This window comes from Buteo buteo, chromosome 10 (genome assembly GCF_964188355.1).
Source record: "Buteo buteo chromosome 10, bButBut1.hap1.1, whole genome shotgun sequence".
Taxonomy (NCBI): Eukaryota; Metazoa; Chordata; class Aves; order Accipitriformes; family Accipitridae; genus Buteo; species Buteo buteo.
Genome location: NC_134180.1, coordinates 11,049,249 through 11,062,616, shown reverse-complemented (window position 1 = coordinate 11,062,616; position 13,368 = coordinate 11,049,249). Strand labels below are relative to the sequence as shown.

Here is a 13,368-nt window from a genome sequence, read left to right as displayed (position 1 = left end):
TGCAGCATTAACACACATGCTACGTATATGAATTAAGTGTCACTGGAACAGTCACTGAGATGACTGCAGCCTGTGCTCGCCTCCTTTACATATCTACTCATCTAAACACAGGGCTGTATTTCAATGAGCAAGCCCATATAGACACAGCAACATTGAGATAAGGCTCCACAGTGAGTATCTGCAGGTGCCTTCATTAAAGCAACAAAACCTCCCATTAGTGCACCCACAAAAAAAGAAGTGAGTGCCAGAAATACAATGCTGCTTTCGGGATTTCAGATGCCAAGCAGAGAAATTCAAACACCCAGGTGGAAGAGTTAAGACAACAGCAGTCCCTCTCCCCCAGCATTTCAGTTACCCTGCAGATCTTCACATTCTCACGCCAATCTGCAATACCCATAAATGGGAAAATACCAAGTGCAGTCAAACCCTCAGCAATGCTATTTCGTGAGAAAGCAGGAGGCATTCCTTTCGCACCCGGCTGGGTGCCTGAGCAGAAAGCTTACCCCATCTGGTAGTGCCCTCCAGCATACAGCACTCACAAACTCATTTGTGTCATCTTCTTTCCGGTCCTTGTCCAGGACACTTTTGACTGTATCAAACTTGAATGTCAGCAGTGTCTTTGAGAGGCCCTTATAGTATAGGTAAAGGGAATTATTTTCACTTCCTAGAAATAAAAAAAATAAATATACAAGATTAGGTTTTGGTAGCAGGAACAGAAATAAGGCTTCTTAGCGCTTTCATTGTTTACGACGAGACCAGACATTTCCTCCTTGTAGTTATCATCATGCTCGTGGTGCCCTGGCAACTGGCAGTGCTCCACACCAAACTTTCACGATGCTTAATAATAGGACCAGGTTTTATTACAAGACAACTGCAGTATGCAGCGCACTTGCAAAACATACAGGATCCCAACCGTCCCCTGTAACTTCCTTAGGGCAAAGCATTTTGAGCAGAGCATCTATGCTACCACATGAAACACCACTACACCCAGCCTGCTCAGCATTACAGCTCTAGAGGCAGGTAGCACTGTCACAGTTTTGCTTGCTGTAATCAAGTATGACAGTTTGGTCTGTGGAGGTTTAAGTAAGAGAGACTACACAGTGTGCAGGCTTTATTTAGAAATCCATCCCAATTTCTGCCTTGCAAGCTGTACAGAGATCAGAGAATACACAACCTAAGGTCCTCCCTTCAGTGCTGGCACAGCTGTCCTGCTCATCCCACAGCTATCAGCCTGTCACCGCTTTTCCACCAAGACCTGTGGATTTACAGAGGTTTAACAGTCCAACTGAAGCAGTGAAAGGACAAAAACAGCCAAAGGGGTAACTGCTTCAGGATGATTCAGTCTCTTCATCCAAAGCTGTTCACAATGAGGGCGTTATTGCTTGCCACGCAGAATGCTGTACTAAGTGACAAGTACAGGACCCTCATGTGGTCCAGGCTACTGCCCTTCCTTAGAAGGATGTGGGAGGATGTGTCAGTTGTTAAACTCCAAAGATGTAAGTCTCATCAACAACAGCTACATTAGTAGCTGATTTTTGGTGACAGCAAGTCTGAATCATCATATACAAAGAACTCATCGGAAACAAGGAGGAAACCAACTACAGACCCCCTTAGGTCAGGGCTCCTTACGCCATTCCCTGGGAAGGAGGGTGGAAGTTCAGAATAATCCTCTATTAAAAAGCCCATGCAGCTACGTAGCACAACTGCTGGTGTGCTTTGCAACTGGAGTCACCAGCTCCGAGGAGTCCCATTAGCATTTGTCAGGATGGCTGCTCTACTCACCACAGGCAATGTAGTCTCCGTTGGATGCAAGCCCTACAAAATTCTTCTCGTTGATGTGACCCTTGAAGGAGCGCAAGCAGTGAGGCTTCCCTACATTCCACAGCTTCAGCTGACTGTCTGTTGACCTGAAAACAATACCTAAAGTTACCCTGCTGCCATATGACAGGAACTCCTCCTTTGCAACCTTGCTCCTTAACACCCTACTTGCAATGTAAATGTAGGAAGTCTTAGTGCACTCCAGGAGGTTTATCCCACTTTCAACCATAAGCAACTCAGCTTGAGCTCGGAAAGGTATCATGTTATTTTAGAAGCCTATCAAAACGCATTACATATCCATGAAAAAACTTCCCCGAGGTATTACTCTCCCTTTCTCCTATCAATTGCAGAGTCCTCCACCAAACTATACAGCCTTTGGGCCATCGCTGCCTCCTCCAGATCCTTGACACACTGAATAATTTTTTTTTTTTTTTAACCTCTACAGCATGGACAAAATCTGTTCCCTTCTTTGTGCCAGTGCAAATCTCATTCATGCCTTTACAGGACTTGGGTAGGAAGCAGTCTCCTCCCTCTCCAGCTGCCCTGAAAGCATGTTCTCCTCCTCCTGCCCAAAACCAAGCAGCAGCAAATAGAAACCTATGGGGACTCAGAGTTGCTATTAGCATTAAATTGATGTGGTTTTCTCATAATTGAGACTGCACGGATACAGATCTCAAACTTCCATTTTTTTTCACCTTGGCAGCAAAGCTAAATATTACTTTTAAAAATATACAAACTCTGTTGGGATTAAATCAAAACTGATGTTTTCCATTGTTCCCCCACATGCAAGCATACCTGTCTTCAAAATGTTTTTCTATTTACTGTGAGCAAACATTTTCCCTTTGACAAAAGAAAGGAGGTGGAAGTAGTCTCCTCTGCCTGGCAGAGTTCAACTGAAACAGGAAGATCCGAGGTTTCCAGAAGATATAGGATTAATTTCTTCCCCCAAACCTGAGGGGACACAAGCCTCTCTTACTTCACAGGCGTTATTCTTTAGCAGTCACCACGCTCTGATATTCTGGTACTTAGTGACATATGGCGATATGCTCCACAGTAAGGGAAGAAACAGTGATGTGGTGGGACCGGAGCCCTGTGAAGCCACCCTCGAGGAAAGGGGTAATGCTGCTCTGATCTTAAATTTGAAAGAGATTGGGAGCAGGACCTGTCATCCTCCTGGGTGTGAGGGAGGGGAGGCAGGCAACGCTCCCCTCATGCAGGTCATACCACCCAACCTTGCTGCTTTCTGAATATTTAGAGTTGAAGGGAAAAAAGCCCCACCCAATATCCATCAAATATTACCAACGACATAAGACATTAGCCCTGCACCAATGTCACATTTACCTAAAAATACAGCACAAAAGAGGAGAGATGCACCTCGTGCTATACTGCAAAAACCTTATCTCAGTCCTCAATGACAGCTGGAGTGACAAAGGAGCTGCAGCAAGATTCGTTAATCATTTGTAATAATAGTATGAGGTCAGATCAGAATGCAGGCATGAACTTTCTAATACTGTGACTTAAGCAGGAGTGCATTCCTCATCCCAGGTCTTGACCAGGGGGGACTAAACCAGAGTATTCAGCTTCTTTGCCTGATGCTTGTTCCACATCCATCTCTGCCCTACACTGCTGCTCACTCTCCCTTTCCGTCTCTTGTCATTACCATCACTGTAGCAGCATAGCTCATAGAAAGGGCAAAAAGGTACACACTACTGCTTTTTTGGCCCACAAGTACAGGGAGGTGCCTTCTGCGCTATTATGGCAGCTGTATTTTTAAAACGTTGCTTTTAAAAGCTTGAGAGTTGCCTGGAAACTAAACTTTTCTGAAGGCAGGGTAAAGCAGCAAAAGACTAATCCCTGGTCTACAAGCTGTCAGATTCCTGTGACAGCTTCTGCTATTAGCTAACCCATCAAGAAGACCTCATCTATATAGGCACTTAACCTCTATATTTTAATAGCATACATTCTAGCTATCTTCATTAAAATAAAAACACTTAAAGTCTATTACAAATGGAATGCTTTTACTGGTAACAAGTTTCCATCAAGCTCTAGCCATGTTTGCACTGCTTAGGATAAGCATGCCATAAAAGAAGAAAGTTATCCGCCACTGGACCGCAAGGAGAGGAAAAGGCTATTGATCCTGCTGGTGTTACGCTGCTCTTCTGGTTTCATACCCTTTCCAAAAAAATATCATGGATGGGCTGCTCTGTTAAATATGTCTCTCTGTAAATCAGCACTGCAATCAATGTGTTGTGCTAAATACCAGGCATTTCTGAACACTCTTGAGGTCAAAACCTAACTCTACAAGGCAAAGTAAATCAATGCAATCTATAAAACAGCTTCAGCTAGAAATCTAGAGAATCCGAATATACATATAATTTTTTCTTAAAAGAAATCAGTGCTTGATTTTTGGGAATCACTACTGCTGTCTCCTCTCCTCAATTTGCAAAAGACATGAAAAATAATCCGTTCTCTCCAACATTTCTTTCTGTTCATGTAGAAAAAGATAGGTGAACCCTCCAGTTAGTCCCCTCACCCTGTTGTCACCTGTCCAGATCTAACAGCTCTATCGATATTCCTCTCAGGACTGTGGCATAAGCTTTCTCAGATGGTTGGCTCAAGCAGGACAGGGCCATTCTGTCCTGAAACGTCCCATAGATGATGCCTCACTTGGTCATGGCTGTAAAACATTCCCAGCCTCCTCCTGCTTTTATTAAACGCTTCCTTCTTACCCAGATCTTGTTCAAAGCATTACATTTAATTTTCATTGTGTTCTAGGTATGAATTTTCACCCTTATAGACTTATAATGTTGATGGAAATAAGAACAGAGGAGCTGATTAAATATAAACAGTACCAGAAGCCACCAGGGAATCTTCCATCACACAGCTCAGCTCAGAGTAACTCAGCAGCAGCCTGAATACACCTTAAAATGCTCTGCTTTGGCTCCAGGCTTCTAGAGCAAACTGTGTGAAACCATGGGACAGAGCCAAGCTGGATAATCACTGGCTTGGTACAAGGCAGTAGACAAACTTTCTGGGACTAGATCTACCCCTGTGATCCTTCCCTGCTGCCCTTGGCTGTTACGCACAAGTGTGTTGAGATCAGAGATTCCCCCTGCAGCCCTCCAAGGTTGCTTGCATTTTCCCCACCATGTAAGAGGGGCTCACCTCTGGTTTATTGAAGAAGCTTGTAGCCAGTCATTCAAACCTTTCACTATGTGATCTGACAGACACACTCATTCCCACATGACTGAAAACCCACCTAGAACCGAGGCAGCCACATCTGGCTTTGGGGCAGACACATCTGGTCACATAACTGAACAGAAGCTGTACAATATTGTTCTTCAGGGCCTCCACAGCAGACCTTATGGTCTACCCTGGCTGAAAAGCTGCATGCCATTAGGACCACAAAACATAACTTCTCCTTGTCTACTTTTTAACTCAGGTATGATCCTAAAAAGGGCCTTCACAGAGCAGATTAATAAATTACCAGAGAACAGATCAGTCAGTCCTACTAGAGTTGCTTTCAGGCTGTGGCTAAACCTCCTCTTCAGACATAGCAGTACCATTTGATCACTTCTGTCACTCATCAGCTGTGTTTTACTGCACATTACTATCCTCAGGGCTCTGCCAGCAGCCTTCTCTACAGCTCCTTGTCAGGAGCATCCTCAGCACACGCAGCACACACCTGCAGCTTCCCAAAGTCGGGGCTTGTGGTCAGGAGCAGCTTCTAGTTGTCTTTGTATTCCTCTTAAGCATTTTAGCTCCACAGGACAGAGCAGAGCCAAGTGACACCAGGAATGAATTTCTGTCTTAGAAAAAAGCAACTATCTGCTTCCCAAAAGCACAGCAGCTAGCAAGCACACCCACCCACGCAGGTGAACTTGCATGACAGCCCTGAAGAGTGCCAGAAAGCAAGGGCTACAAAGTTTTTAGCCTACATAAAAGGCAATACTTACGCAGAGACTATTTCTTCCCCACTCACAAATTTTGCGTAGGAGACTGCCTTGCGATGCCCTTTGAACACCATGATTGGCTGCTTAGTGTTGCGAAGATCATAGTAGTGAACACAGTGATCTGGAGACGAGAAAGAAAAGGGGCAAAATTCAATCAGTTGGGAAGGATGCACGAGACCTCTAATAGCCAGCTCACAATAAAAGTCCTGCCTGCAGCTTCCACATCTCACTTAAAGCCTCATCTAGGATAAAAACAGTCTGCGCCATAGCAAAGGAATGTTTAAGCAGGCTTCTTAAAACAGCCCCCAAAATTCATCCAGAAGGGTCCAAGCAGCCTTTCAAAGAGACAGCGAGGGAAAAAGGTGCATCCACATGTACATGCACATACACGGGTCCTCCCGCAAACCACATTTGGCCCATGTGCGAGCCAGCAGCTAAAAGGACTCTCGCCTCTCCTGCCTGCCTTCTTGGCTCCCTGCCTGGCTGCTCCAATTGCCATTCTAATTCCCTGCACCCCCTTCTCCTTCTTCAAGCTGTTACCTCTTGGAAAACTGTTGGAGAACTCGAGGCTAAAAACTCAGTCTGTCTGCTACCTAAATTGGATCATGGAAAACAGGGATTAAATCCCATGCTTACTCTAAATGGATAACCTCCATACTTTTGTGTTTTTTTTTTTTCTTTTTTCCTTTGACTTTATTACCAATCAAGAGAGAATTAGATTTCTGCTAGTGAGAGAACACACTAAATTCCAGTTCTTCTTAAGGTTTAATTCACAGATGTGCTGCAGTGCCACAACCACATAAAGGGGATCACAACAGAATTAGGGACATGTTTTATCTTCTGCACAACTAAATGTCAATTCCCAAGAAAACAGAAAAATAAGAATAGAAAACCCCATGAGACCCAAGCCCCAAACCCCCCCCAGCACTCTTTCCAGCTCAACAAGGTTAATAAGCTTCTCCCTTCCCGACTTTCAACTAATGTTGAACTTCATTTAATTATCCCCTGCTATTCTGGAAGCGCAGGGACGGAAGGCCACACACACGCAAGGAAACTGAGCTGGACGCCTTTCTCACCAAGCAACTTGTGATACCCAGACGTCAGCTGAAAGCTGCTCTGACCCTCCTCCCACTGAAATAACACCCTACCAATGGAAGTTTATCACAAAGATTACACAGAAATGAATTTAAATGCCAATAGTTACCGTTATTTTTGTATTTGCACAGCATTTTAAAGCAGGGCTCTCAGCTGTACAAACACCCAGCTGTCTCAAAATCCCATGTGGTTTGAGAGATAACCGGATTTACATCGCTCAGGCTACAGCAACTGCCATCAGACTGGCAAGGGTAGCTTCTCCCCTGTATTAACAGGCTAATTGGTGGCTGTGACAGGACCGGGGGGCTGTGTCAGGAACACCTTCAGTAAAACAAGGCAAGCAGGCAAGTTGCCTTCCCCTCTAACTGCTTCTAGCATCTTGCTCTCTACATAAGATGGGATCAGAGACTTCTCCAGTAAGAGGTTTCTGGCTCTCTCCCTCCTTGCCGTGTAAAAGCAGACACTCCAAGCAGCCACACCAAGTTTTCTCCACTACTTACACCAAACTGTCGAATTACCCCAACCTGTTGAAACCCAGCAGCTATTGTACCCATTACTGCTAGCACTGAAATGCTGGAAAGTGCTGTACCCCCAAGCACTCTAACACTCCTGTTTCTTCCACCTCTGAAATATTAACCCTCTGAGCAGCCAACACTTATCAACCAAAATCTCAGTGTGTTCCTACCATGTAGGTATTTTAATTAGCTTTAGAACAAGATGATATTGCAATGGGCTTATTCAATAAAGGGGTTAATTTTCAAAGGGACTTTGAATTAAGCATTAACACTCCTTTAACAAGATTTGGGTATCCTGGTCCCTTCCACCTCTCTGAAAACTGGAGCCAAAAAACTCCACATTTTCTCATCTGGCCAGCAGACCTGCTGCAGGAACTATGAAACAGTTAACTGGCAATTGTTAATTTAATGAGCAGAATGATTCTAGGAGGGCTTTCTGTTAGGAGCCAGTTAGTGGATAAGCCTTTCAAGTCTATTTTTGCTTACAGTTTCAACCTCCTCTCCAGCTGGCCCATCAGTAGGATACCTTTTGAGCACCAGATTTTATCCTTCAGAGGGTGGCTGGGAAAGGGGCACCTGTGGATGGGTGCGTGTGAGCAGCTGGAGCAATGTGGAGAGGAAAGAGCCATAGCAGGAAAGACAAGTCCATTTGAAGAGCAGAGACACGAAGTGCATTCACCTTCTAAATATCGCAACAAACAGCTCGAAGCCTGCCGGCATCTGGCCCCAACACCGCGTGTGCCTCTCGGCGTTGGCAGGGCAATCAATCACTGTCTGCTCTGATCACAATGAGTCCGAGGGAATGAGCAAGGCCAGTGGGTTCTAAAATTAGCCACTTAATTATTAATTGATTATTTCAGCAGCCGAAGTGTTGGTGCCCAATGGAGGTATTTTTTTTAATTCAATTGAGGCAGCTATTTTTAAGTAGATATATGAAGACAAATGCTCACTGCATTCATTAAAATCAGAACAGGTGGTCATGTTTTACAATTAAAGAGATACTCTCTCTTGTAGGCCATATGGACTTTCCGAAAACATGATAAAAATGCCATCTGCTGAGGAAGCAGAGAGCCCAAAAACGAAGCTAAATGAGAAAAATACAACTCCCAGGTACCCTGGCAGCAGCCTTGCCTGGTAGAGTTTGATGAGCTGAAATTGTCTGTGATGGGCAGCATCCCAGGCATGCCAGCAGGTCCAAGGCGAGGTGGCAGGGTGCTCTGGGAAGCTCAGAAAATTAATTAGTCCTAAGAGGCGGATGAAGGTAAGGAAAACAGAGTGGGCATTGAGGGGAATCAAACACTTCCCGAACTCTGCAAGAGCCCATAAGCTCATTCAGCATCCCACCATTGGCTCCTGCCCTCGGCATCCCTGGGAGTCCACGGAGCGCACTCTACTGCTAACCAGTGATGCACAGGGGCATTTGCTTCTTGTTTTGCTCCTCAAACATGAGCATTAAAATATTCATTTAGCAATTTTTTTTGCAGCTCTACAGTTTCCACCCTGACCAGAAAACTCACTTAGAACAATCTCAACTTGGAAATGACGTTTCCAGAGTTAAAAGCCTCATGCCTTAACCAGCAGCAACAGCTCACTGCTTTACTTTTTCTTCTGTGTTCAGGCTTAATTGAAATATATATGAGATAATGGGAAAGAACATGTATATATACCATAACAAATTAAACACTCCGAAGCAATTCTCATCTAGTTCAATGTCACTGCAGAAGCTGAGCACGACGGAATTCTGCTGCTGCACCTTCTGAATTCAAATGTTTGCTGGCAGGCCATATTTTATTATATATATTATTTCTTTTAAGTGATCTCAGAAGGCAAAAAGGGCAGCTAAGCTCTACCACTGCTGCTGAGAGGTCTCTGACCACAAGTCTGAGTTTTTAAATAGTATTTTTCCAGAACGCTCAAGAACTGCTTACTTCCCTTAAGACGCTGCCACTTTCACCTTTGAGCCATCTAGTGACAGCTAATCAAGAATTCAGACTTTTCCAAACTTCTGAAAGATCTCACCACCTCTTCAGTAAATATAACACACGTCAGCAAAGGATGGCATCCCTCATTGCTCGGCAGCTCAAATTCACAAGACTCCAGCTGTCAGGAACAGGGCAAAAGAGGATGGTTTTGTGATGTACAAGTTGAAATGATCAGCACCTTCTCAGTCTCAATCCTTGGAATCAGCTTGGTTGCAGGGGTCACGCAGCAAATAAACTGATGATGTGGTTACAGGACCTTAGGAAATCAGGTTAAATACTTCTAAAAGAAGGGAGCTGGGAATTGCTAATAGAGCACCCTAGGTAATTTCAGAGTTGTTCAGAAAGATGGAATTGCTCCTGGATTTTTGGTTGTTTAAACAAAAAAACAAACAAAAAAGGTAAAGTCTGGTTTTGCCAAAAGTGATTTTCCTTACACTTAGCTTTGTTAATAAAATTCACAAACCAGCTGTTACTAGCAAGCTTTAGGTTCAACATCACCTACTGCAAAGCTCTTAATGTGTACTGATGAGCAGCAGCTCCAAAAAGAGTAGGCAAGGGTTAGGAAAGAGCAGCAGTTTATCTTTCACTGCGTACCTGTACATGCAGGGTAGCAACACACAGAAACCAAAAAGCAGAGCAATCCAGCTCTCCAGGTACCCAGCAATTCCAAGTAACATTCATCTTCCAGGGCATGTGCTTCACCCACCTTCACACCAACATTAACCAGCATGAGCTAACTCACAAGACCACCCCCAGGCTTTTTGCAACCAGTAACCACTTACTCGAAGGGATATCAAGCCAAGGACAGCAAAACAAAAATTTACTTGCAGTGCAACAGTTTTATATTCAATGGATATAACAACTAGAAAGCCCCAAGAGCTGCACACAAAGGTTCTGTGGCTCTCCTCTGGAAAACTGAGTTGCTGGAGAATCAATGACCATTTTTCTTATTTCAATCATTTAAAAACGTGTTATTTCTCAACTGTTCAATATTTAGATTATTAATCCATTCAAAAAATAAGTAATTTACATTACTCAGATTTTTAAGTGCTTATAGACTTGACACTATAAGTGGTGCTTGCTGCTACACGTCAGATGACTGTTACAGCCAAGAAGATGCCCATATTCAAATCCAAAGTTGTAGGGTAGGGAGCCAGATGTTAATTAAGTGGTCTGTTAGAAGTCTTCTGTTATCAAAGCACATTTTGGACTTTTTTTTTTTTTTAAATAAAAGAGATCTTCAATACCAAACTCAGGGGTCATATTAATTTCATATATTAATGCTCTGGCTACAGCCTGCAGTCCTGCATGCCTCGTGCTACAGATGTTTTACTGAAACAGAAACCCAGGCTAGAGTGTAACCTTTAATGTGCTTCTCTTGTGCTTCTTTGACCATGATGATCTGATTTGTTGCATCCAGTAACTCATGTCCTCAGCTGATGATTCCCTCAGCTTCATCTATTTTCCTCCATATGAACTTCAAGCTTGGATCAAGGCTGCCTGTTTTCACCAGTGAAACTCTGTACATCCGTAGTAAGAATAAGAGACATTTATAGTCTGAGGGGTGTATTTAAATGACTTGTTAAACAAGATTTACACTGAATCAGAGCAAATTTGGTGCAAGATACACCTGCCTGCCTCAATTAGGTTATCCTGAAGAAACTAAAAGAGTAACAAAATAAAAGGGCACAAAAAAAGTCCATAGAATACCTTTAGTCAGAAAGAAAAATGAGATGCATGATTTTTGTGGGAGGTTGATTCCAGTTCTGCTTTCACTGGTTAAAAAAAATTATTTCAGAGATCCTGAAGGAAGCTCCCGTTGATCAATACATATTGAAGGGCTTCGCTGAAATCCAATTATTTTTATTTAAACATCTACCTACAGAAATTGATCTTTCCTTTCACTTGCTTCTCCTCCTTATACCAAGCGTAAGCAAGATTACTCAGCGCACAGAGTGGACAGAATGAAGCCTTCAAAGCTACCTAGAATTGTATCTAGGCAACTTGTTTAGCAGGAAAATATAATCATATTCTTATGCCTTCAAGTGTCCAGAGCCCAGTGGTTCAAACCAAAGCTTGTGTTTCAAGTGTCTCTGGGTGAAAGGAAAGAGTACACGTTGTCATTCCCTTAAAAAGGCATGCCATGAAGGAGAGGGCAAGCCACCTTAATGAATTTTTGTTGAACACAGATAAATAAGCAGTAGAAGAACAGAACTTTAACATCAAGATGGGTTAACCAAAAATCTCTTTTTCAGCGAGACTTGGTGTGATTTCTTGCTATAAAAAGAAAGTTTGCATTGTCAGAGGTAAAGCCTTTGGCTAGACTAAAAATGGAAACAGAATTAGTAAGCTCACATGCAACCTCAGTTTTCACTGTTAAAAACTTTTCTTCTTCCGTTAGTGAGGAGAAAGAAGAAGGAGATAAAAAGGGACAACAGCTTGATTTAAAAATAAACTCAAATCAACAGCAGTACACTGTACTACAGCGTACTGTATTGCAGTACACCAAAGATGACTTGGCACATTAGATGCCTCAGTCCTTACAGAAACCTCAACAACAGCTAGGTAAACAAGTGCTGCTCTTTCTCAAAAGCCTGAGAGAAGACAGACAGCTGCTATCAGAACCCAAACCTTGAAGACAAAACGCTTTAAAATAGATTTCCTTTAATTTGAGAGGAGACCTACAAAAGCCTCAGCACTCTCTTGACCTCGAAGCCATCTAACAAGCTGCATATTACTTACAGACTAACTAAAAAGCTATTACTAAGGAAGCGGAACCTCTCCAGTAGATCTTCTACATACCTCCACACCAGGAAACAGAGCCTCCCCACAAAGGCAGCGATACCATCAAAGGCTGGTCAAAAGACAACTCAGGATTTAATTATGAGGAAGCCCAAACTGAAACTTAATCCTACGCAGAGTGCAGCTTTTGTTTGAAATCCATTTTTGCTCAAGGGCCCTGAAAGTCATAGAATAACGTAAACTGGAAGGCACCTCTGGAATCCAGCCAGTCTGACTTCCCACTCAAGGAAGGGACAACTGCAAAGTTGGATTCAACTTCGAAGTTAAATAAGTGTGTTCAAGGGTCCTACTCAGTCAAGCTCTAGGCTTTTTTTCCAAAGAAAAAAGAGTCTGTAAACTCTTCCCTCATCTTAGCTGCCTTGAAAAGTGCTCTTATGTCAAAGGATTAGGGAGAATTTTTTTTTTAATCCATATTTGCTTAAGCTATTTGCTATTGATAGAAGAAAGGAAAGGCATTAGCCCACCGCTCAGCACTACAGCATTAATGTTTAGACTGTGTTTTCCTGCACAAGCTTCTGGCTTCTCAGATCTTTCAGGTTTTGCCTGCCTCCTCCCACATGACGGGGGTGGCATGAAGCACTGCCATACAACCTTAGTTCTCCTTTAATTCTTTTTTTTTTTTTTCTTACTAGTAAAAAAGAAAACGGAGAACCGCTGAACTTTAACTGCTGCCAGGCCTCCAATACCAAACAGCAGCACTTGGAGATCTTCATGTGACTGAGGCAGCTTTGTTCAAAAGTTTAGGGTGGAGATTAGCTGAAGTTTGAACATCCATATGTGGGTCTTGCTCTGAAAGGAAGACTGGGGACATACGACAGTTGAAGACTCCATCTTTGGGAATAATTCAACTCAACAGGACAGGTCAGCCTTCATGCAGGGACCACAAAAAAAAGACTAATTTTAATCTTGGGTCTCTTCCAGGGCAGAAGAGAGTGAAGAGCGAGGAAAAAATAGAAATGCAAGGTGGCATTTGGGCATTCGACAGAACGGTGAGGAAGCCTTCCAGCCAATGAAATACTATAAAGACATTTATTTCACTTGACAAGAGTAATACCGGGATGGGATATCATCAGCGCAGGCTTTGGCCTATCACAAGCCATTTCAGGGAGAGAAGAGAGTGTGACAGTTTCTACTACATAAAGGAAATAGATGCTTTGGGAAAAGAGAAAAGACGACAACGCATTAGGGACAGGAAACAAAGTG

General features: G+C 43.2%; 1 protein-coding gene across 8 annotated transcripts in view; it reads right to left on the bottom strand.

Moving 5' to 3' along the window:
• The window catches only part of COP1 (COP1 E3 ubiquitin ligase), a 131,371-nt gene that overhangs the window by 33,315 nt on the left and 84,688 nt on the right, over nt 1–13,368 (bottom strand). For all 8 annotated transcript variants that reach the window (XM_075038605.1, XM_075038601.1, XM_075038602.1 and 5 more), the window contains 3 exons: nt 5,775–5,892; nt 1,783–1,907; nt 504–664 (listed from right to left, as the gene is read on the bottom strand). In XM_075038605.1, coding sequence (XP_074894706.1) covers nt 504–664; nt 1,783–1,907; nt 5,775–5,892 — 404 coding nt within the window. The remainder of the gene's footprint in view (nt 1–503; nt 665–1,782; nt 1,908–5,774; nt 5,893–13,368) is intronic.